The 24,736-nt window shown below is 43.7% G+C and overlaps 2 protein-coding genes across 2 annotated transcripts in view; both read left to right on the top strand.

Annotated features, from left to right (window-relative positions):
* The window catches only part of LOC111973546 (uncharacterized protein MCAP_0864), a 64,840-nt gene extending 57,815 nt beyond the window's left edge, over positions 1 to 7,025 (top strand). The window contains exons 10-14 of the mRNA XM_024147491.2: positions 860 to 943; positions 1,132 to 1,269; positions 1,646 to 1,813; positions 6,704 to 6,876; positions 6,995 to 7,025. Coding sequence (XP_024003259.2) covers positions 860 to 943; positions 1,132 to 1,269; positions 1,646 to 1,813; positions 6,704 to 6,876; positions 6,995 to 7,025 — 594 coding nt within the window. The remainder of the gene's footprint in view (positions 1 to 859; positions 944 to 1,131; positions 1,270 to 1,645; positions 1,814 to 6,703; positions 6,877 to 6,994) is intronic.
* Positions 7,026 to 10,313: 3,288 nt separating this feature from the next.
* LOC111973545 (golgin subfamily A member 6-like protein 24) lies at positions 10,314 to 24,528 on the top strand. The gene is made up of 8 exons (XM_024000928.2): positions 10,314 to 10,421; positions 10,510 to 10,677; positions 10,762 to 10,845; positions 10,950 to 11,117; positions 11,244 to 11,486; positions 17,367 to 17,597; positions 17,699 to 17,929; positions 24,022 to 24,528. Exons 1-8 carry the CDS (start codon positions 10,314 to 10,316, stop codon positions 24,526 to 24,528), a joined length of 1,740 nt encoding a protein of 579 aa, XP_023856696.2.
* The last annotated feature ends 208 nt before the right edge of the window (positions 24,529 to 24,736 follow it).

Raw genomic sequence — 24,736 nt, 5'->3', positions numbered from 1 at the left:
TGAACAAATTCACAAATCTCATATTCTTTTGGGAGTTCCCAACTTCCTGCCTATGCCTTCAGAGAATTGAGACCTGAGATTGGGAAATGTGAAGTTTTAATAATGTGGATGTGCTGGATTTAAGATGAGGAAAATGACTTTGGCCGTATCATCAAAGGCAGTATTGATATGGATGAGTGATGTAACAGAATCAGAGTTAAAGCTAAAAAGGTTCCAGTTTTCTTCTGATAGTTATAAAGACCTTGACGGAAGTAAGTAAGTATTGTGAATGTGGTCAGTCGAAAGCAGGTTCAAACCTAGGCAAATTCAGCTCTTTCTGGATAGAGAATAGGGTTTTGTTAGCAATTCCACATGTATATTCCTAGTAAGTAAGTATTTGTAACTAAGGATGTGTTTTTATTGTGTGTGTGTGTGCGCGTGTGTGTGCGCGTGTGTGTGTGCATGTGTGTGTGCGCGTGCGCGTGTGCGCGCGTGTGTGTTGGAGGAGCAGCTGAAGGAGTTACAGCGTCACTACCAGGGCAGTGTAGAGGACAATGGCAGACTGACAGCCAGACTGGCGGCTCACTCACTCACCTCACACAACCAACAGGACATACTCACACAGGAGGTGTGTGTGTGTGTGCGTGCGTGCGCACCAGGGTTGGGATCAATACCATTTCAATTCCAGAAGTACACTGAAATTCCAATTCTCCTCAATGGATTTCAATGAGGAAAATGTGGAATTGGAATTTCGTTTACTTTCTGAATTGAAATGATATTGATCCCAACCTTGGTGCGCACGCACACACACAAACACACACACTGGTGTGTGTGCATCTGTGTGTTTACCCCCTAACTCTCTCTCTCTCTCTCCCTCTAGTTGAGGAGTACAGAGGGTATTCTCCAGTCTCTGAGGATGCAGCTACAGGACAGAGACAGTCAGCTGGAGAATGCTACTAACAAGGCATGTTACAACACAACTTTACTGTCATCGCTATAGTACTATGGCCAATGCATGTCAACGTTCATCATATCTTCAAGAAAACAGCAGATCTGATCTTAGTTTTTGTTATTTTGCTCTCTCATATCTCAATGGAAATGTTAGAATATGTAAATAGAATGTATTTTCATGATCGGTGTTGTGTCTTCCAGATCTTTACACTAGAGAACTCTCTGAAGGAGGCTGAGGAGAGTTGTGTGGCTGCTAAGACAGAGGTCCAGACTCAGACTACACTACTGGAGGAGTTGAGCAGAGAACTGGGGAGACTCACACTGGCTGAGAATACATCTGTATGTTTTGGCTGGTGCTCAGTGATCAGTCACAGTGATAATGAAACGTTCTCTGTCAGTCTGTAACTGGGAGCTCCAGTCTGTCTGTTGCTGGATGAAGCTAGCCAAGTCAAATTAATTACAGTGTTGCATGAGCTCTGTGTTAGATTAGCTATGGGAGGAGGAGGCTAGACAGACAATGAACACACACACACACACACACACACACACACACACACACCACCACAACACCACACACACACACACACACACACACACACACACACACACACACACACAGGTCAGGAGTGCAACCTCTGTCTGGTCTACTACTGTAGTCTCTGTTGGTCTGAGTGTGCAGCTAGCTAACCTCTCTGTCGTGTGTGTGTGTGTGTAGGTGAATGAGCGTGGGGAGATGCTGAGACACATGAAGCAGGACCTGTCTGCTCTAAAGGCCACTCAGGACTCACTAAAGAGAACACTCAGTATGAAGGAACAACACACACACCAGCTAACACACGACAACACACACCTCCGACAAAACCTGGATACGCTAAAGAACAAGGTAACACACACGCGCACTAAATCAGTGTCCCCTTTTTTTTATCAAATCGGTGAAGGGCGACAGGGAATTCTGCTCATTTCTATTTTCCTCTACCCTTAATCACCTTTTCCTCCTCCTCCTCCTCCTCCTCCCCCTCTCCATATTTAATAAGTCTATAATTTCATCCATCTTACCTCCATTGAGGATTTGGTCCCTGTTCAAATGAAGGACCTACTTTTCTGATTTCAATATCATTTAGATATAGAGGGAATCTCTCTCTCTCTGTCTGTATAATGGCCATACAGTAATGAATGACAACATTAGATGATATTAATGATTCATGTAATTGACTTCAGGTTTTTCCTCTGACCTCTACATGATGTATTTTTCTCATTGTTTCACTTGCTCTACGCTAATGTGGTTTTATGGTAATGTAACCCATATGCTGTGTCCACCAAACAATGACTTGCTACTATTACTTTAAAGAAGTAATGTATAACTTGCATTGTCTCACGTCAGATCTGTCTGATAACTCACAAACACTCATGGGATAACTAAAAAGAATTCCGGCTACAATATGCTGTCCTATTCGAAACGTTACCAAGGTGACATCGTCCACTGAATTCCCCTKTCATCCTCTAAAGGGTCAGAGTTAATCTTGCCCAAAACTATAAAGCTGTAGCTAATATTGACAGGGTTTTTTGCGAGCAAGTCTTAACTACCTAATTCTACATCTAGCAAAGGTGTTTTGTGGTGGTAGTGTCAGTATTTATGAAATGTGAAAATGTACATGAAAATTAGCTAGCTAACGCATTAGTATCTGCTTGCTGGCAGAACCAGTTTCAAATCAATCCATATGAAATGAAATGCAGACTCTAACATGGCCAGTTTACACAGTCAATGATGAATACTCCCTCTTGCTAGCTGAAGTTGTAGATAATGCACAAATGAGTTTATGATATCTGTTCTGTCGTGATTAGTGCTCCAAGTTCTACAGTACAGCTGACTGTTCTCTGCCATGTTATTGTGTTGGCCAAATGTTACAAAGTAGCAAGGCACAGTGCCAGATATCAGATACATGCTGATTTCTGAAAACCAACAGCCCCATAACTTTGGTGCCTTACAACTTCATCAACAAGATGGCAAACTAGCTACCGTATGGCCATTCAAACAAGTTTGCATTAGGCTGCTAGCTGGATAATTTTTTGCCAGTGCGTCATAACTACCAGGAGCGTGCTCTAGAAGCAAAATCTAGATTTTTGGAGATGAGTTCCATGTCCTCGAAGATAGATTGGTTGAGGGACGAGTTTCGCGTAGGAGTGACGTGATCTGATGTAAGACAATGGTATAACTTGATAAACATTTGCTGTTCTGATGCTCCATACCCCTCAAATTTAAATCTGGACCTCGAAGCCAGTTCCACTGCTTTTTTTCATTGTTCCCCTCTAATCAGGGACTGGTTTAGACCTGGGACACTAGATGGGTGCAATGTATTATCAGGTAGAACAGAAAACCAGCAGGCTCCGGACCTCCAGGATAGGATTTGAATACTCCTGCACTATACACGAGTGCACATGCGTCAAACTCATTCCACGAAGGGCCGAGTTTCTGCTGGTTTTCGCTCTTCCCTTGTACTTGATTGATGAATTAAGGTCACTAATTAGTAAGGAACTCCACTCACCTGATTTTCTAGGTTCTTAATTGAAAGGAAAAAACAAAAACTATCAGACACTAGGCCCTCCATGGAATGAGTTTAACACCTCTGCACTAGTGTGTGCACCCTAGTGGGTTGTAGTCAATTCCTACTTTAGACCAGGCTAGACATATTGCTTCAAATCTAGCTGACTAGCATCATTCCATGCAGAGACAGTAATACAGTGATTAGCTTCCTAACCCAGCTAGAGGTCTTGGACAGGGCTTAACTAGCACCAACACAGCTCTTTATTGGGCCAGTCAAACTGTTCCCACCGGATCTCCAACACCACTGTAACAACTGCTAGTCATTGTCATGTAGAACGGCGGATGGCTGACGTTTTACTTGCTCCCAACCAATTATTTTGTTCGGTTTTTTTTGCGTTGTTTGTAACTTATTTTGTACATAATGTTGCTGCTACCGTCTCGAATGACCAAAAATAACTTCTGGACATCAGAACAGCGATTACTCACCGCGAACTGGTAGAAGCTTTTTCCTTTAACAGGTCCGACGAGTCCAACGTGAAGGATATACTGCTTTCGCGGGAACAGGCCCAAATCCCCTTCATATGCGTGAAGAGAAGACGGAGAAAAAGGGTCCGGAGGTCGGGCTGCCTTCTGAAAATCCGTAAGCGAGCGAGTAAACCCCCACTGCCATCCATTCTATTGGCAAACATGCAATCATTGGAAAATAAAATCAATAACCTACTAGCAAGATTAAACTACCAACGGGACATTAAAAACTGGAATATCTTATGTTTCACCGAGTTGTGGCTGATCGACGACATGAACAACGTACAGCTGGCGGGTTTTACACTGTATCTGTAGGATGGAACAGCAGCCTTTGGTAAGACAAGGGGTAACGGTCTATGTATATTTGTAAACAACAGCTGGTGCACGATATCTAAGGAAGTCTCAAAGTTTTGCTTGCCTGCGGTAGAGTATCTCATGATAAGCTGTAGACGACACTATCTACCGAGAGGTTTCAGCTGTTTTACATACCACCACAGTCAGAGGCTGGCACTAAAACCACACTCAATGAGCTGTATACCGCCATAAGCAAACAGGATAACGCTCCTCCAGAGGCGGCGCTCCTAGTGGCCGGGGACTTTAATACAGGGAAACTTAAATCCATTTTACCAAATTTCCACCAGCATGTTAAATGTGCAACCAGAGGGAAAGAAACTCTAGACCACTTTACTCCACACAAAGAGACGCGTACAAAGCTCTCCCTCGCCCTCCATTTGGCAAATCTGACCATAATTCTATCCTCCTGATTCCTGCTTACAAGCTAAAATTTAAGCAGGATACACCAGTGACTCGGTCAATACAAAAGTGGTCAGATGAAGCCGATGCTAAGCTACATGACTGTTTTGCTAGCACAAACTGGAATATGTTCCGGGATTCTTCCGATGGCATTGAGGAGTACACCACATCAGTCACTGGCTTCATCAATAAGTGCATCGATGAGGTCATCCCCCACAGTGACTGTTTGTACATACCCCAACCAGAAGCCATGGATTACAGGCAACATCCGCACTGAGCTAAAGGGTAGAGCTGCCACTTTCAAGGAGCGAGACTCTAACGTGAAAGCTACTAAGAAATCCCGCTATGCCCATCAAACAGGCAAAGAGTCAATACAGGACTAATATCCAACGCTTGTCGGATGTGGCAGGGCTTGCAAACTATTACAGACTATAAAGGGAAGCACAGCCAAAGAGCTGCCCAGTGACACGAGCCTACCAGACGAGCTACATTACTTCTATGCTCACTTCGAGGCAAGTAACACTGAAACATGCATGAGAGCATCAGCTGTTCCGGACGGCTGTGTGATCACGCTCTCCGCAGCCGATGTGAGCAAGACCTTTAAACAGGTCAACATTCAGAAAGACACAGGGCCAGACGGATTACCAGGAAGTGTACTCCGAGCATGCGCTGACCAACTGGCAATTGTCTTCACTGACATTTTAAACCTCTGAGTCTGTAATACCAACGTGTTTCAAGAAGACCACCATAGTCCCTGTGCTCAAGAACACTAAGGTAACCTGCCTAAATGACTACCGACCCTCACGTCTGTAGCCATGAAGTGCTTTGAATGGCTGGTCGTGGCTCACATCCACACCATTATCCCAGAAACCCTAGACCCAGTCCAATTTGCATACCGCCTTAACAGATCCACAGATGATGCAATCTCTATTGGACTCCACACTGCCCTTTCCCACCTGGACAAAAGGAACACCTATGTGAAAATGCTATTAATTGACTACAGTTCAGCGTTCAACACCATAGTGCCCTCAAAGCTCATCACTAAACTAATTACCCTGGGATTAAACACCTCCTTCTGCTACTGGATCCTGGACTTCCTGACGGGACGCCCCCAGTTGGTAAGGGTAGGTAACAACACATCTACCACACTGATCCTCAACACGGGGGCCCCTCAGGGGTGCGTGCTCAGTCCCCTCCTGTACTCCCTGTTCACGCATGACTGCACGGCCAGGCACAATCCAACACCATCATTAAGTTTACCGATGACACAACAGTGGTAGGCCTGATCACCAACAACGATGAGACAGCCTATAGGGAGGAGGTCAGAGACCTGGCTGTGTGGTGCCGGGACAATAACCTCTCCCTCAACCTGATCAAGACAAAGGGGATGATTGTGGACTACAGGAAAAAGACAACCGAGCACGCCCACATTCTCATCGACGGGGCTGTAGTGGAGCAGGTTGAGAGCTTCAAGTTCCCTGGTGTCCACATCACCGACAAACTATCATGGTCCAAGCACACCAAGACAGTCGTAAAGAGGACACGACAAAACCTATTCCCCCTCAGGAGACTGAAAAGATTTGGCATGGGTCCTCAGATCCTCAAAAGGTTCTACAGCTGCACAATTGAGAGTATCCTGACTGGTTGCATCACTGCCTGGTAATGCAACTGCTCGGCCTCCGACCACAAGGCACTACAGAGGTTAGTGCRWACCGCTCAGTACATCACTGGGGCCAAGCTTCCTGCCATCCAGGACCTCTATACCAAGCGGTGTCAGAGGAAGGCCCTAAAAATTGTCAAAGACTCCAGACACCCTAGTGTGATTTGATTTGAAATGTTTTTAAGATCCTCCTCTCTTTATGTCCCTCTATTCCTCTCTCTCTCTCTCTCTCTCTCCTTCTCCCTGTCTCCCCCCCCCCTCTCTCTCTGTCTCTTTTCTGCCGCCCCTCCCAGCTCCTGGTTAGTGAGGACAGGGTGTGTACTCTGTTAGTTGAGCTGGATCAGTTGAAGTTGGTTGGTAAAGAGAGAGATCAGTGTCAGCATCTCCGAACAGGTTTTTCAGCAGAGTCAGGATCTGGGCGGGCCAACAACACACTCACTGACACACGCATGGCCGCGGCAGGAAGGTAAAAAACGGGAGAGAAACACATGTTTTATTCCGCTCTCTTTTTCACCTTTGTCTTTCTCCTTTTCCCACAGAAGCAAAATGGTTGTTTTCTTATTTTCTTTCTCCTTTCTAATCAGATTCCTCACACGTGTGAAGCTGGAGAGGTAGTTCTCTGCTCCCATCGTCTCTTTCCTCTCCTCCCATTCTCTCTTCTCCCTCTCCCCCATCTCTCTTTCTCTCTCTCCCATCTCTCTCGTCTCTCCTCCCATCTCTCTCTCCCTCTCCATTCTCTCCTCTCTCCATCTCTCTCTTCTCCTCTCCCCCATCTCTCTCTCTTCCTCCCTCTCCCCCATCTTCTCTTCTCCTCTCCCCCATCTCTCTCCTCTCCTCTCCCTCTCTCTTTCTCTCTGCTCTCTTCTTCCTCCCTTCCCATCTTCTCTTCTCCTCATAGCCAAATAGCGATAATGACTGTGTGTGATTGTCATGTGTAGATCAGTAGCATTAACAGTGCAGACAACAGTATTCTCAGCTAGAAGGCTCTGCAGCACATCTGGTCTGTTTTACTGACCAAACCTACTCTGTGATCTATGAGCGCAGGCATGCACGCGCGCACACACTGCTACTGCAGCTCTGCCACTGACCATTTCCTGCCCTGCATGCATGTGCGTGCGCGTGTGTGTGTGTGTAGAAGAATTCTCCCGAACAATAACATTTTCTGTTCCTAAACGTCCTAACATGAGTACAGCTGAACAAATAGACTAAACACTTTCTTCCCTTCATCTGAAACCTCATCCATCGTCCCCCCCTCTATTTATCCCCCGTCTCTCTCTCTCTCTCTTTCTTCTTCTCTTGGTACAGAAGTGAATGTGTTTGATAGATTCTCCCAGCTCCTTGATGATAGTAATGAGACAGGTTTAATCTGAAGAGGGTCATGTTTCAGTGTTTTATTTGGCGCTACCAAATTATTATACTCTGTAATGTCTTTAGACATTGTTATGAACAGAATCCAACAAGAGGCTAGCTTATCTTTTTACTTTCCTTTTTCTGTCGCTACATCTTTTCCTCTTATTTCTGCTTCTCTTTCTGTCTCTCTCTTGTCTCTTCTGTTCTCTCTGTCTCTTTCTGTCTCTCTCTGTCTTTTCTGTCTCTCTGTCTCTTTCTGTTTCTGTCTCTTTCTATCTCTCTCTGTCTCTTTCTGTCTCTTCTGTCTCTTTCTGTCTCTCTCTCTGTCTCTCTCTCTGTCTCTCTTGTCTCTCGCTCTGTCTTTCTCTCTGTCTCTCTTCTGTCTCTCTCGGCCTCTCTGTTTCTCGGCTCTCTGTTCTTCACTCTCTCTGTCTGTCTCACTCTCTGTCTGTTCCTCTCTGTCTGTCTCTCTCTCTCTGTCTCCCTCCTCTCTCTTCGTCTCTCTCTCTGTCTCCCTCTCTCTTTTCTGTCTCTCTCTGTCTCCCTCCTCTCTCTTTCTGTTCTCTCTCTGTCTCCCTCCTCTTCTCTTTCTGTCTCCCTCTGTCTCCTCCTCTTCTTTCTGTTCTCTCTGTCTCCTCCTCTCCTCTTTCTGTTTCTCTCTCTGTCTCCTCCTCTCTCTTTCTGTCTCTCTCTCTGTTCCTCTCTCTCTTTTTCTGTCTCTCTGTCTCCCTCCTCTCTCTCTTTCTGTTTCTCTCTCTGTTCCCTCCGTCTCCATCGGCTCTTTATTTTTCTCTTCTCCCCTCTGCTCATTTTTCTGATCGCGTTGCTGCCCGTCAGTGGGGATTCTCTGTCAGTGAGTGACAAGCTCAAAATGGTGTGTGCAGTGAGGTGGGTGGAGTATGAGACGTACTAAAACACAGTGTGATCTGATTGTATATGAATACCTTCCATATCAGAGGCCTCCCAGAAAAACTGGGGATGCCCCCCCTCCCCTCCACACACACTCATTGGAATGCTTTGCCTCCAAAGTATTTTTTTTCAAGAAGTTGTTTGTGATTGACCCAGTTTTAGGAAGGAGAATATATTTTGACGGGATGTCTGTTTTGACACAAACCTCTTGTGGTTATTGTAAAGATCCTGCCTGTCACATATTACAATGGGAATAAAACACACCCATACACATACACATACACCATACACACATACACAACACATACCACACATACACACCCACACACATACACACATACCACATAACATACACACATACCACACATACACAATACACACACACACATACACTCACATACACATACACATACACATAACATACCACATAACAATACACACACATACACAACCACAACATACCCACATACACCCCACACACATACAACCCACACACATACACACCCACACACATACACACAACACACCCACACACATACACACCACACACTACACACGCCACACACATACACACACACACATACACACCTACACCCAGAGTGTTTTAATGAGACACTGTGGACTTCAGTGTGTGTGTGTGTGGTGGTTGTGTGTGTGTGTGTGTGTGTGTGTGTGTGTGTGTGTGTGTGTGTGTGTGTGTGTGTGTGTGTGTGTTGTGTGTGTGTGTGTGTGTGTGTGTGTGTGTGTGTGTGTGTGTGTGTGTGTGTGTGTTGTGTGTGTGCGCGCGCGCGCGCCACTCCATCATGCGAGAGTGTTGGTCATGAGAGGAGCCTGAAGGTCGTGGAGCCATCTTAACTTCATCAATCTGGATGACAGTTACAAACCAGCTCTCAGAGAGAGGGAGAGAGAGACAGAAAGAGAGAGAGAATGGAAGAGAGTGAAAGATAGAAGATAACAGCGTGTGTTTGGTACATCGCCATAGAAGAGGCTCTGATGTGCTGTTTGTCTTTTTGTCGGCGTGTGTTTGGCTGTAAATGGTCCTTTCACCTCAACACTGGAACTAATATCTCATATAAAAAGGCCCTTCTCTTTCTCTCGCTCTCGCTCACGTTCACTCTTTCACTTCCGCTGCAAAAGATTGAAGATCTTACTGAAAGGAGAGATGACACGTACACACACGCACGCACGCACACACACACACACACACACACACACACACACAGAGGAGCCGAAACAACACGTACACACACGTACACACACCCCGTAACCCTATTCAGCATATAAAGTGGGTTATTATAGAGGACCATCCATAGCTAGGTAACACATATAATAGCCAGACACACACTCAAGAGAGAAACGTAAACTACTTATAAATGTTTATCATCCATCAATCCATCACTATACCTACAGATACAAACACTAATTACCAACAGAAAATACCCTTTATTCATAGTATTTTCATAGGCAGAAAACACATTTGTGGCTTTGTCTTTGGAAAACCAACACATTGTTGATGGGATGTCATTAGTTGAAGGAGTTGGTTTGATTCTGTTTGCCTCACTTGTCATTTGTGTATATTTGTAAGTGGATGGAAAGCAGACTGTTGGATTATTTCAAATATGTGATATATTGAAATGTGTTTTTATGTGTCTGTTTGTGTGTCTGCAGATCCACAAGAAGGACAGCAAGCTGTCTGTGTTATTGAAGGAGTTAACAGAGGTTAGAAAGAACTTCTCTGACTGTAAAAAAGAGGTGAGTACAATAGTAATTCACACCTCAAAGTAACATGTCTTTTTAAACAGTTATTTTAGTGCAGCTGACACCAACATCTTCTGTCCAGTTCCTCAGTAGAGAGTCTGCATTGGCAAAACAGCAGGAGGAGACGGCTCAGCTGAGATCCAAGATGGAGGACTGTTCCAGTCAATGTTCAGCTCTGAACAGGGAGAAAGAGAGACTGGAGACAAACCTCACACTTACTAACCAGAAACACTGCACCGCACAAGGAGAGGTGGGTCTGTTAGGTAGCGTGTGTACAACACCATCTCCTAAAACCCTTCCTTGTTGTGTGTGTCTAAAACCAGGTGTGTTCCAGGTGAGCAGTAGAGACCAGGTGATTCTACAGTTGAGGATAGAGCTGAGTAAAGCGGAGCAGAAGTATCAAGGGACACAGGAGGAGGTGAGAGACTACATTTCAGATCTCTAATTGGTCTACATGTATTTCAACACCTTTTGTGTACGTGTACACACTGTCTATGTGTGTGTGTGTGTGTCCGTCCTCAGCTGGCCATGCTGGAGGCTGAGGTCAGCCGTCTGAACCAGAAGGTTAAGGGTCAACAGGAAGATGCATGTCTTCTCAGGCAGATGGTCAGAGAGGGGGAGGGGCTTAGAGACCAGGAAGTGATGGAACGACAACAGATACAGAACGCACTCTGTATCGCACACCAACAGGTACACACACACACAACAACCCACACACACACACACACACACAACACACACCACACCAATCACCACATCCACACACCACACCACACACACACACACACACACACAGTACCCCTCCTCTGTGTCCAGGTGAAGTCCCAGACCATGTCTATAGAGCAGCTAACATCTGATCTAGACTCAATGAAACAAAACCACACAGCTGACACGGAGCGCTGGAGCCACAGGCACTTCCTGCTCAGCAGCCAATTAGAGCAGGCCTCCTCTGAGCTAAGCCAAGCCCAGGCTGAGGTCAGAGAGCACGGGTCAGAGGTCACAGACCTGAGGGGAAAGCTCCAACTGGCAGAGGAGGGATACCAGGAGGCTCTGGAGAAGGTGAGGAGTATGTTCGGAGGTGAGAAGGGGGAAGAGGGGGTATCTGATTTACACCAAAAAACTGATACAATATACATTTGCATTTACTGTATAACTGATCAACTAAATGTGTTTCACATCACTAGCACACCAAACAACAATAGTCATCTTGTGGTAAGAACGTCACTAATTCTCTCATCACAGTCAAAGCAGGATGAAGTGCATAGTTGAGCTGAAGAGAGTTAAAGCATTAGGGAAAAACAACATGTGATTATGGACACAAATAGACACAGACCCGTCCGTTCTAAAGGACACTATCAGTTCTACAAGCAGGTCTGAAAGGTCACTATGATGTGTTGATCTAATGAGAGGAGTTTTCCTCTGAACCACAAGCTCCTGATTACGGCCACAACAGTATCACAGCACTTCTGTTATCCTCATTGTATGTCGCTTATCAAACAGCTATGTTCTTCGATTAAAAACGTACAAAATGGAATGGTTTGAATTAGGGATGGGCATCTTTGATGGGGGTGGGGGCCTCAGACAATCTAAACTCCTCATGAGGGTTGCAGTGTCTCGCGGGTCTGTGTACCCACATCCATACACACACGTATTCAGAGCCAGCCCTAGCATTTCGGGGGCCATAAGCCAAACTGTGTTGTGTCAATGGGGACCCCCCCCGGGTCAGTAATTTGACCATGATTACTACAAGTTTAGATAGCTGGGCACTAGACTAACTTCTATAAATGTTAGCTGACGGGGGCTAATTGAGTGATGATCAGTGACTGACATATCAACAGAAAACTGCTGATGTACAAACAAATGTCAAAATTGCACCTTGTGTGTTTTTACTATTCTAACGTGCGACAGTAAGTTGAGATCCCGACTGATCCGAAGGCCTGCAAAAGGGGTGTCATTTGCACATCTCTGGTTTAAATGAATTGGGGTGTGAACAGTATATGGGTGTGAACAGTATAGGGGTGTGTACAGTATGTGTGACCAGTATACGGGTGTGTAGAGTATGTGTGANGTGTACAGAATGTGTGAACAGTATACGGGTGTGTACAGTATGTGTGAACAGTATACGGGTGTGTACAGTATGTGTGAACAGTATACGGGTGTGTACAGAATGTGCGAACAGTTTACAGATGTGTACAGTATGTGTGAACAGTATACGGGTGTGTACAGTATGTCTGAACAGTATGTATGTGTGTGTACAGTATGTCTGAACAGTATACGGGTGTGTACAGTATGTGTGAAGAGTATACAGGTGTGTACAGTATGTGTGAACAGTATGTATGTRTGTGTACAGTATGCGTACAGTATATATGGGTGTGTACAGTATGTGTGTACAGTATGTATGTGTGTGTACAGTATGTGTGTACAGTATATATGGGTGTGTACAGTATGTGTGTACAGTATATATGGGTGTGTACAGTATGTGTGTATAGTATGTGTGTGTGTGTACAGTATATGGGTGTGTACAGTGTGTGTACAGTATACGGGTGTGTACAGTATGTGTGAATAGTATAGGGCTGTGTAGAGTATGTGTGAACAGTATACGGGTGTGTACAGTATGTGTGAACAGTTTACAGGTGTGTACAGTATAGGTGAACAGTATATGTGTGTGTACAGTATGTGTGAACAGTATACAGGTGTGTACAGTATGTGTGAAGAGTATACAGGTGTGTACAGTATGTGTGAACTTTTTTTTCTTCTCATTTTGTCTGTCATAGTTGAARTGTACCTATGATGAAAATTACAGGCCTCTCTCATCTTTTTAAGTGGGAGAACTTAAAACTAAATACTTTTTTGCCCCACTGTATGTGTGTGTACAGTATGTGTAAACTATATGTGTGTGTACAGTATGTGTGTGTGTACAGTATGTGTGAACAGTATATGGGTGTGTACAGTATGTGTGAACAGTATATGTGTGTGTACAGTATAGGTGTGTGTACAGTATGTGTGAACATATTATGGGTGTTGTAACAGTATGTGTGAAACAGTATGGTGTTGTTCAGTATGTGTAACAGTATATTGTGTGTACAGTTGTGTAATAATATGTGTGTGTACAGTAGTGGAAGTATATGTGTGTGTACAGTATGTGTGACAGTATATGGTGGTGTAAGATGTGTGACAGTATATGGTGTGTACATATGTAGTGACATATGGTGGTGTACAGTATGTGTGGACAGTATATGTGTGTACAGTATGTGTGTACAGTATATGGTGTGAACAGTATTGTGTTACAGTATAGGTGTGTACAGTATGTGTGTACAGTATGTGTGAACAGTATATGTGTGTACAGTATGTGACAGTATGTTGTGTACAGTATATGTGTGTACAGTATGTGTGACAGTATATGGTGTGTACAGTATGTGTAACTATTGTGTGTGTACAGTATGTGTGAACTATATTGTGTGTTTTACAGTATGTGTGAACAGTATATGGTGTGTACATGTATGTGTGAACAGTATATGGGTGTGTACAGTATGTGTGTACAGTATTTGTGGTGTGTGTACAGTGTATGTGTGTGTATAAGTATGGTATACAGTATGTTGACAGTATGTGTGTACAGTATATGTGTAAGTATATGTGTGTACGTATGTGTGTACAGTATGTGTGTGACAGTATAGGGTGAAAGTATATATGTGTGTACAGTATGTGTGTACAGTATGTGTGTGTGTACAGATGTGTTTACATATATGAGTGTGTACAGTATGTATGTACCTAACACAATGGTATAAAGGTTCGATGTTCAACGTAGTGTGACCGTTAAGTAAGTTAGCATCCACCCAGTTAAGAAGCCCTCTTCCGCCGTTCGTTTCCTAAGCGCCTCGTTCTCACATTACTGTATTACTGCACCTGGTTTATAACTCGTTACCTGTATAAACACCTGTCGACACACTCAAATCAAACAGACCCAACTCTCTGGCCAAGACCAGAGAGCTTGTGTAAGGACATCAGCGGATTAAAATTGTAGACTGCAACAAGGTGGATGGGCTACAGGACAATAGGCAAGCAGCTTGGTGAGAGGAACGAACTGTTGCGCGAATTATTAGAAAATGAAGAAGTTCAAGATGCGGTCAATCACCTCGGCTGGGGCCCATGCAAGATGCTCACTCGTTGGGCATCAAATGATCATGAGGAATGTGAGGATCAGCCCAGAACTACACGGCACAGACCTGGTCAATGACCTGAAGAGAGACTGGACCACAGTCTCAAGAAACCATTAGTACACACTACGCCGTCATGCATTAATAATCCTGCAGCGCACGCAAGGTCCCCCTGCTTCTAAGCCAGCGCATGTCCAGGCCCGTCTGAATTGTGCCAATGACGCATCTAGATTGTCAGAGGAGGAATGGAGAAGGTCATGTGGTCTGAATGAGCAAAATTGAGCTTTGTGTTGTGCAGTATGGTGTGACACAGTATATGTTGTGACAGTTATGTGTGTACAGTATGTGTGTACAGTATATGTGTGAACAGTATATTTGTGTGTGTACAGTAGTGTGTAGTACAGTTATGGTGGAACAGTATATGCTGAGTACGTATGTGTGTACAGGGTCGTGTACAGTATCATGTGTGAACAGTATATGTGTGTTTTAGTATGTTTGTACAGTAGTTTTTTTACTTACCAGTATTTGTGATACAGTATGTGTAAGTAATAGTTTGTGATACAGTGTAGTGTAGTTGTGTGAAGTTATATGTGACAGTATATGGTGTGAACAGTATGTGTGTACCAGTATATGTGTGTGTACAGTATGTGTGAACAGTATATGTTTGTACAGTATATGTGTTTGAAACAGTATATGTGTGTGAACAGTATGTGTGTTCATTATATGTGTGTACAGTATTATGTGTGAACAGTTATATGGGTGTTACAGTATATGAACAGTATATGGTGTACAGTATGTGTGAACAGTATATGGGTACAAAGTATAGTGTGAACATATAGTGTACAGTATATGTGTGTACAGTAGTATGTGTACATTATTTGTGTACAGTATATGTGTGACAGTAATGTGATACAGTATTGTGTGTACAGTATATTGTGTACAGTATATGTGTGTACACAGTAATGTGTGACAGTATATGTTGTGAAAAGTATATGTGTGTGTACAGTATGTGTGTGTACGTATGTGTTGAACAGTATTTAATGTGTTGTACGTATGCGTGAACAGTATTTCATAGTGTGTACAGTATGTGTGAACAGTATATGTGTTTGTACAGTATATGTGAACAGTATATGTGAACAGTATATGTGAACAGTATATGTGTGTGAACAGTATGTGTGAACAGTATATGTGTGTGTACAGTATATGTGTGTACAGTATGTGTGAACAGTATTTATGTGTGTACAGTATGTGTGAACAGTATATGTGTGTGTGTGTGTACAGTATGTGTGAACAGTATATGTGTACAGCATGTGTGTGTACAGTATGTAAGTGTACAGTATGTGTGTGTACAGTATGTGTGTGTACAGTATGTGTGTGTGTAATGCACCACTGGGCCAGAGGGATTGTGGTGTGTATTCTTAGATCAGAATGATGTTGTGGGATTGTGTTTGACTCACATTCTGTCTGCTTGTGCTGGGAACGACACGCGTCTTCACACTCCATTATAAATAACTAGACAGAGAGGAGGGAGACAGAGAGGAGGGTTTGCAGGACGTACACACGCACACACACACTGGATAATTCAGTCAAATATGTCCACAGTTTCAGAAAGTGGAACCACATTAAGTAGTGTTTGTTTTGAACATGTGAATGGAGTGAAGGTGTGGTACTTCTCTGAAAAGCCTTTTACAAAATGGTACATTTCTTCTCTCTCTCTCTCTCTCTCTCTCTCTCTCTCTCTCTCTCTCTCTCTCTCTCTCTCTCTCTCTCTCTCTCTCTTTCTCGTTACCCAGCCATAGAGGTGCGGTGCTGGGGAGCTGGTATTACTGGTATTAGCGTGTGTTAATCTCCAGTTAAATCAGCTGAGAGGACTCCGGTGAACCAGTGACTCTAACTGGTCTGCCTGCTGTCAGTACTGAGGGAGTTAACCCACCGGCTGATCTGTATTAGGAGTTAATCTAGTTTTGTCAAATTTTAACTCTGAACCTTAACAGTTAGCTGGATTAATGAAGTTAGTCTAGTTTAACACTGATCTCTAAAGGTGGGCTGGGTCTGAGTTTAACACAAGGATCAGTCAGATTTCACTTCCTGGATTCATCTGAGTATTAGAATAAGAAAGCTAAGAAGGATAGGACAATGAATCTCTAGCAGCTGAATCAACCACTAGTTTTACTCTTTACTAATCTTGCGCACTTGTTTTCAGTGATCAACACCAAACTGGGCAGGAAAAGATTTACACCCAACACCAAACTATAATAGGGGTGGCAGGTAGCATAGTGGTTATAGCGTTGGGCCAGTAACAGAAAAGTTGCTGGATCGAATCCCCGAGCTGACAAGGTAAAAATCTGTCGTTCTGCCCTTGAACAAGGCAGTTGCACACACACTGTTCCCCGGCAGGCCGTCATTGTAAATAAAAATGTGTTCTTAACTGACCTGCCTAGTTAAATAAAGGTTACATTTAAATTAAATAAATAATAATAATAATCGTGTTCAATGAGAGAATTATGAAGACGTTGTTTCTAGAAAGGACATTTCAGCTCCTGTGTGTTCTGTGGCTGATAGGTCCTGTGCTATTGTAAACTATCTGTAGAGAAGGGCCCATTCACTCCGACCTCAGATAGCATGGCCCTTATTTAAACTAGGACTGTACAGTATTACTGGGTCTGTTAGTGACCGAAAGAGTCTGCGTGTGGATGCACATTATGACTCATGATATATATTTTTTTGCCTTTTGATCTTTGTCTCTCATATCCAATGTGATGTTTTTGTATTGCTGTGGATGTAGGTTGAAGTGGCTAAAGGGTTGGAAAACACACGAGACACTGAGATAGAGCTTCTGAGACAACAACTGACGGACCTCAAGGAGGACCTGAGTGAAACCACGTCCAGGACTCAGGGCCAGGAGGAGAAGGCGGCCATCTTTAAACAGAAGTACTGCGTTGCCATGGAGAAGATGCAGCAGCTCCAGGGACACATAKAGTGTGTGGAGGAGGAGCTCAGATACACACAACAACAGGTAGTCTAAGCTAGTTTCTAGCATTTGACCACTCACTTTCAAAATGCAAGTTTTACTCCAATAACCAATGTCAACCTGTTCTATTTGGTTTTGATTGACAGCTGACTGAATTCAAGGCAGCGGTAGACAGGGTTAAGGCGGAGCTTACAGAGCTGGAAGGGCGCTACGAAGAAAAACTTGGCCAATGGGAGCGCTCAGAGGAAGCCCTGGACCAACTGACTGACGAGCTGCAGGCCAATCAGATGGCTCTGAGGGAGGGGCGGGAGAGAGTGGAACAGTGTGAAGGAACCATACAACATCTACAGCAAGAGGTGGACACACAGAAAACTCAGGTGTGTCAGTGTTATGGTTGACACTAGACCTATATAGAGAGTGGAAAGGAATAAATATCTACTGTATATATATCATCCCCATATGTATTTCATACTACATATTTATAACACTTTTCCTTTTCCAGTACATTGTGGGCTTTTCTGCCCTGCATTGTCCAATATCCTAACCTGAAGTAAGGACAATGCTAGCTACAATAATACATATGCCTAGTTCCATATTTATTTTAATTTGTGAGTCTCTTCGAGAAAATTGTCTGTGCAGTATGCCAAGTTAAATAAAAGTAATCTGAGTGACCTTTTTCATAATTGTAGCAACTATAATGATCGTTCTGTTCATGAGTTATGGGTGCAAGTTCAGTGAAATTATATTATATTGATAGCAATCCTGAGCAAAACAGAAATGACAGTGGAGGAGTGTGTGTGTGTGTGTGCTGTCGTGTGCTGCTGTGTCGTGTGTGGTGTGTGTGTGTTGTGTGCTGCTGTGGTGTGTGATGTGTTGCTGTTGTGACAGGTCTGTGTGTGTGATGTGCGTGCTATGTGCTTGTGTGTGCATATGTGTGCCTGTGTGCTGCTGTGTGTTGTGTGTGTGTGTGTGCCTCTGTTGAGGATATTTACTGAGTCTGTCTACAAATGAATAATCTTTATTACCGGGAAAATGTAATAATTTGGTTCAACTCAGCTGACAAGGTCAACACGGCGGAATGTCATTTAATCAACAATCAAATTGAATCTGTGCGTTATAAAAGAGTTAGCTGTTTGAGAATGTCTCGTATTTTGATACTTTATTCATTGGTTAATGAGTTAGATGTGAGTGGGTTCTGTTGAGGAGAGGATCTCTCTGTAGTTGGTGTTTCGGTAATTCTCTACTCCTGTCTCTCACTGCACTCTCTCGTCCTCGATCGCTGCTGTCTAGTCGTGCCTGTTTGTCTGTGCTGCTCTGGTCTGTTATTGTCGGTGAGTGTCTCGGTTCTGTTGTCCTGGGTTCTGTCCCTTCTGTCTTGAATGCGTCACTGTCCTGTCTGTCTGTCTGTCTGAGTCGCTGTCTGTGTCCCTACATGTCTGTCTGTCTGTCTGTCTGTCTGTCTGTCTGTCTGTCTGTCTGTCTGTCTGTCTGTCTGTCTGTCTGAGTCGCTGTCTGTGTCCCTACATGTCTGTCTGTCAATCGAGTATCTTTCTATGATAGACAATAGTTACAGCATGGCTTTGAGGATAGGTAAGTTGAGGTGTAGCTCCAGGTCATGTCCATTAGTAACAGACTGTCCTCTCCCCACAGATACTAAAGTATGAGAGTTCTCTGAAGTCATACCAGCAGAATCACTCCTACTCTGATGAGCAGTATTGTGCCTTACAGAGACTACAACTGCAGAAGGTAGTAGCCTACATGAATAAAAACATTTGGCAGGACCCCCCTCCACCACACACATACACACACAAAGAAGTAGAAGCAAATATGTTGAATGAGCAACTGATGAGCATGGTGAGCCTCACAAGTTTGACAATATTATCTTCTATGTTTCAGTCTAATACTGCTATTTATTTACGTTTGTAGCTCTTTGTCAGTAGTTAAGCCTCAATGTCCTCTCCAAGTTTTGCTGTAATTTAGCCCGGAAGGATTTGAGAAAAATGATTGGTTGACGATAGGCATATGACGTTGGTCTACCTCTCGTCTTGTGCTGCGCAGAAAATCAGAGATTGGAGAAGTTTTTAATATCACCCGTACCACATCCTTATGATATATTCAGAGTGTGTGTGTATATATATATCTAAGCAGTAAGGCCAGAGGAGGTGTGGTATATGGCCAATATATCACGGCTAAGGATTGTTCTTTAGCTCGACGCAACACGGAGTGCCTGGATACAGCCCTTAGCCGTGGTTTATTGGCCATATACCACAAACCCCAGAGGTGCCTTATTGCTATTATAAACTGGTTACCAACGTAATTAGAGTAGTAAAAAAAAAGTTTTGTCGTACTCGTGGTATACGGTCTCAGCCAATCAGCATTCAGGGCTCGAACCACCCAGTTTATAGTGTGTATATATATAAAAATATATATATGTGTGTGTATGTATGTGTGTGTGTGTGTGTGTGTGTGTGCGTGTGTGTGTATATATACATACATACATACACACACACACACACACACACACACACACACACACACACACACACACACACACACACACACACACACACACACACACACACACACACACACACACACATATAATAATATACAGTGCCTTCGGAAAGTATTCAGACCCCTTGACTTTTTCCACATTTTGTTAGGTTTCAGGCTTATTCTAAAATTAATTAAATAGTTTCCCCTCATCAATCTACACACAATACCACATAATGACAAAGCAAAAACTGTTTTTAATAATTTTTGGGTAATTTATTAAAAATAAAAACTATCACTTTTACATAATTATTCAGACCTTTGGCAGCGAATACAGCCTTGAGTCTTCTTGGGTATGACGCTACAAGCTTGGTACACCTGTATTTGGGGAGTTTCTCCCATTCTTCTCTACAGATCCTCTCAAGCTCTGTCTGGTTGAATGGCGAGCGTTGCTGCACAGCTATTTCTCTCCAGAGATGTGCGATCAGGTTAAAGTGCGGACTCTGGCTGGGCCACTCAAGGACATTCAGAGACTTGTCCCGATGCCACTCCTGCGTTGTCCTGTTGGAAGGTGAAACTTCGCCCCAGTCTGAGGTCCTGAGCTCTCTGGAGCAGGTTTTCATCAACGATCTCTCTGTATTTTGATCCGTTCATCTTTGTCTCGATCCTGACTGGTCTCCCAGTCCCTGCCACTGAAAAACATCCCCACAGCATGATGCTGCCACCACCATGCTTCACCATAGGGATGGTGCCAGGTTTCCTCCAGACGTGACGCTTGGCTTGAATACTTTCCGAAGGCACTGTATATGAGCTCAACATGACTTCAAGAGACAGGTTGGCATGTCTGACTGAAATATGGGACACATCCACCTTTTTTTCTAAATTAGTGGTGTTTGAATTTGATGATAAAACGGTCCCGCACAATCCAGGAGGTGGTCACCCTAACTGTACTGAAACTTAAAAGTTAAACCAATGGGCATCAATCGAGCAGAGCACTTTTGGGAGCATATAGCAGTGTGGAGATCTATGTCACCAGCAAGTTATTTTTCAGAATACCAGTACCACCATCCCTATAAATAATAATGTGTATTGACTTCTCATCAGCATTCCACAGAGCAGGTAGAGCGCTTGGCCAATTGCGAACAGGCCCTGCTACAGATGAGGGCAGAGTATCTTCGCAGGGAGGAGGAACTAGAGAAGCAGAGCCAGGAGAAGGCGGGGCTAGAGAGGACCCTGCAATCTCTTCACCTGGACATGGCCGCCTCCCACCGCAAACATCTGGTCACTCACACACAGCTGGAGCAGGAAGTGACACAGCTACAGGAGGAAGTGACACGCCTACAGGAGGAGCTGGTCGACACCCACGACACCTGTACACAGAGACAACAGGTCAGTTAGGATTAGGAAATGTTTAGGACACCCAGGTGCTTACCCTAGCTCAGGGGTCTCCAACAGGTTGATCAACCCACCTGTGAGTCGCTCGCCAAACAGTTCTCAAAGTACACACAATTTTTCATATGATCCATCACAAACTGTCATAAACAAATCTCACAAGTATCTGACACAGCAAGCTCTCAACTGTTATCTAATCAACACAATGTTGACATTATCACACCCCTGGTTAGCCACTAATGGCTTAAAAAGCCAAACCTAACACAATATCTGACAATTAATTTCCAGCAATATTGCCCCTGTCTGTCTGTGTGGTGTGAGTGTTTGTCTATCAATCCAGTTGTGTAGCCAGTTGATGTGATAACTTATGGGTTGACAGAAATACCTTCCCCCAAACTTTCTCAATTAAATGTTAACTGCAGAGTAGGCTTACCTAGTAGAAGTATATCATGAGGAAGTATATCATTTGTATCTATTTGTTATGGAAACTTTACCATGAAATGAGCAGCAGCAGTACAGAACCATCACTAGACCAGCACATTAGATGGCACATTCCTCACTAGCTAGATGTGCAATTAAAGGGCCGGATGCTCAATTAAAGGGGAATTACACAAGAAATTGCCTTTTGATGTGATTTAACCATCGACATGGCCTCAGAACAATCCAATTTTGTTGTTTCTATATGAACAGTTGTAATTTTGAGCGTGAAAAAGTTGTCTATGAACCATTATTTTACCAGGTRTATTRAYMGAAAACATAGTGCGCTACTTTCTCTTGTACACTAAGGACCTGGGGAAGAGTTGCAGGGGAGAAGAAAAGAATGTGCCTATTTGAAAGCTAGAAAAAAAATTGTAGCTCACAACATTTTTCATTCAAGTAGCTCTCATACTAGAAAAGGTAGGTGACCCCTTCTGTAGCCCCTAGCTTCTACCCTATAGCCCCTTGCCCCTATCAGGGGATAGCAGATTTGAAGGAAATGGAAAAGTGAGATTAGTAGTCTGCGGTTTCTCTCTCCATGACTGTAGGATGCAATAGAAGCCTTTTCAGCCTAACAGACATGGCATATGAACCCGGATCTAAAATATATATTCTCTCACACACACTTCTAACCCCTATCTTCCGATTGCCTGACAGAAACAAATTACCCTGCCATTAATTAAAGCTCCAAGTGGTGTCAGGCCCGGCTCAATTGACTCCAATTAACATGTGAAATGGACACTAAATTTTCAAATGAGGTTAAGTGGTGACGAGGGTGCGATAACGACTGGTGCCATGGCACTGTGCCAAGACAAAGCTGCCAGTCGTGGGCACTTGGGTGTCCTGTGTGTTGGTCTACCCCGTTAGCACAAACACATGACACGCGTGTCACACACCCCCAGCAGGCGACCTAATGACTTGTGAGGATAGCGTGTGTTGGGAGGATAGCGTGTGTGTTGTGATTGTCCTTTTCACGTCAGTTCACTCAGCCGTCGTCATGACCACTGTGTGCTCTAGCTCAGGGGTTCACAAACCTTTTTGCTTCATGACCCACAAATTGAGGTGTGTTTTGAGTCGCAACCCACCATAGGGGTTGAGCGTTTAAAAAAAACATGCACAGACCAAAGAATAAGTCAGAAATATAATCTTGGCAGCGGAGGAAAAATGTAGTAGTTTCAAAGCTAATCTCCTGTAATTGTAAACATTCTGCCATGAACCTGAGAGAAACATTTTCACTTCTTTAAGCTTATTTCCTACATTTCTACACATTTTGACATGTGGCTAATGATGTGTTCTATTGCTGAAAATCAATGTGGGCCTGATTGTCTTTCTTTTATCTTGTTGATTGTAAATTCTCAAAGATTATAGGCTATTACTTTAAAATATATAGCTCCATTATCTTTTCTACATACTTTATATCTGGTTTTAGTCGTTTAAGTTAACACTGAAAACGTTTTTCTATCACGATAATGTATATAAAAAATAAAACAATTTTTGCAATGTTGTCCCGTACCTGGACCCATGCCGCGAATGTGTCCCGACCAACAGTTTGGGAACCACTGCTCTAGCTGACGAGCTTGTGTAATGTGATGACACATGTAAATCTACATGAATTACATCTGCACACATAATACATGCGTAGAGAGGGCTGTGGAACAACTCTGATTACATGTATGGTTAACATGGGCCTGTATGTGTATGTGTGGACAGAGCTAGATGCTCCTTCAACATGGCTACAACACAGTAGAACAGTTAGGGAGTTGGTATTAGGGAGCAGCCAGTCTACAAAGTCAGGGCCATTGGATGTGATCCATGCGCGCAGAATGATTTTGATAATAATTCTGTATGGTATCATATTTTATTACGTCAGTCTTTCTTTAGGGTTACTTAATCACTTCTGTTAATGACATAATGTTTGTGCACACTGTCATGGAAATTCAAGTATACTGAGAGAGACTTGGACAGTTATTCAAACAATCTTCATTTAACATCGATTCATTATTGCAATAATTAAGTTTTTCCACCACAACACACAAACATACACACCGTGGGACCTTTTCGACTGTTTAGATAGTAACTAACAGTCACACACTCTTTCTCTGGCCAGACCATCCAGGGGCAGGATGTCTTGCTCCAGCAAGTTGAGGAGGACCTGAAGGAAACCAAGCTGCTCCTTCAGAGGAGAACCAAGGATCTGAAGGAGGAGAAAGACTGGGTGCAGAGGCTCAGAAAGGAGGCGCAGGAGCAGAGAGAGGAGGAACACAGACTTGGTGAGGAGGCCAGGGAGATGCTAAAGAGGAGATGCAGGGAGCTGGAAGAAGAGAAAGAGGAGGTGAAGAGGAGAACCAGGGAGCTGGAGGAAGAGAAAGAAGAGGTGAAGAGGAGAACCAGGGAACTGGTTGAAGAGAAAGAGGAGGTGAAGAGGAGAACCCGGGAGCTGGAGGAAGAGAGAGAGGAGGTGAAGAGGATAACCAGGGAGCTGGACGAAGAGAAAGAGGAGGTGAAGAGGAGAACCAGGGAGCTGGCACATGCTTCCACCATAGGGATGGTGCCAGCGTTTCCTCCAGACGTGACGCTTGCTTTGAATACCTTTCGCGAAGGCACTGTATATTGAGCCTCAACATGACTTCCAAGAGACAGGTTGGCATGTCTGACTGAAATATGGGAACATCCACCTTCTTTTTTCTAAATTAGTTGGTGTTTGGAATTTGGATGATAAAACGGTTTTCCTCCACCAGCACAATCCAGGAGGGGTCACCCTAACTGTACTGAAACTTAAAAGGTTAATACCCAATGGGCATCAAATCGAGCAGAGCACTTCT

The sequence above is a fragment of the Salvelinus sp. IW2-2015 genome, linkage group LG14, assembly GCF_002910315.2.
Source record: "Salvelinus sp. IW2-2015 linkage group LG14, ASM291031v2, whole genome shotgun sequence".
Taxonomy (NCBI): Eukaryota; Metazoa; Chordata; class Actinopteri; order Salmoniformes; family Salmonidae; genus Salvelinus; species Salvelinus sp. IW2-2015.
Note: the sequence above shows the minus strand (reverse complement) of the source record. Positions and strands in the feature narration are given on the sequence as shown.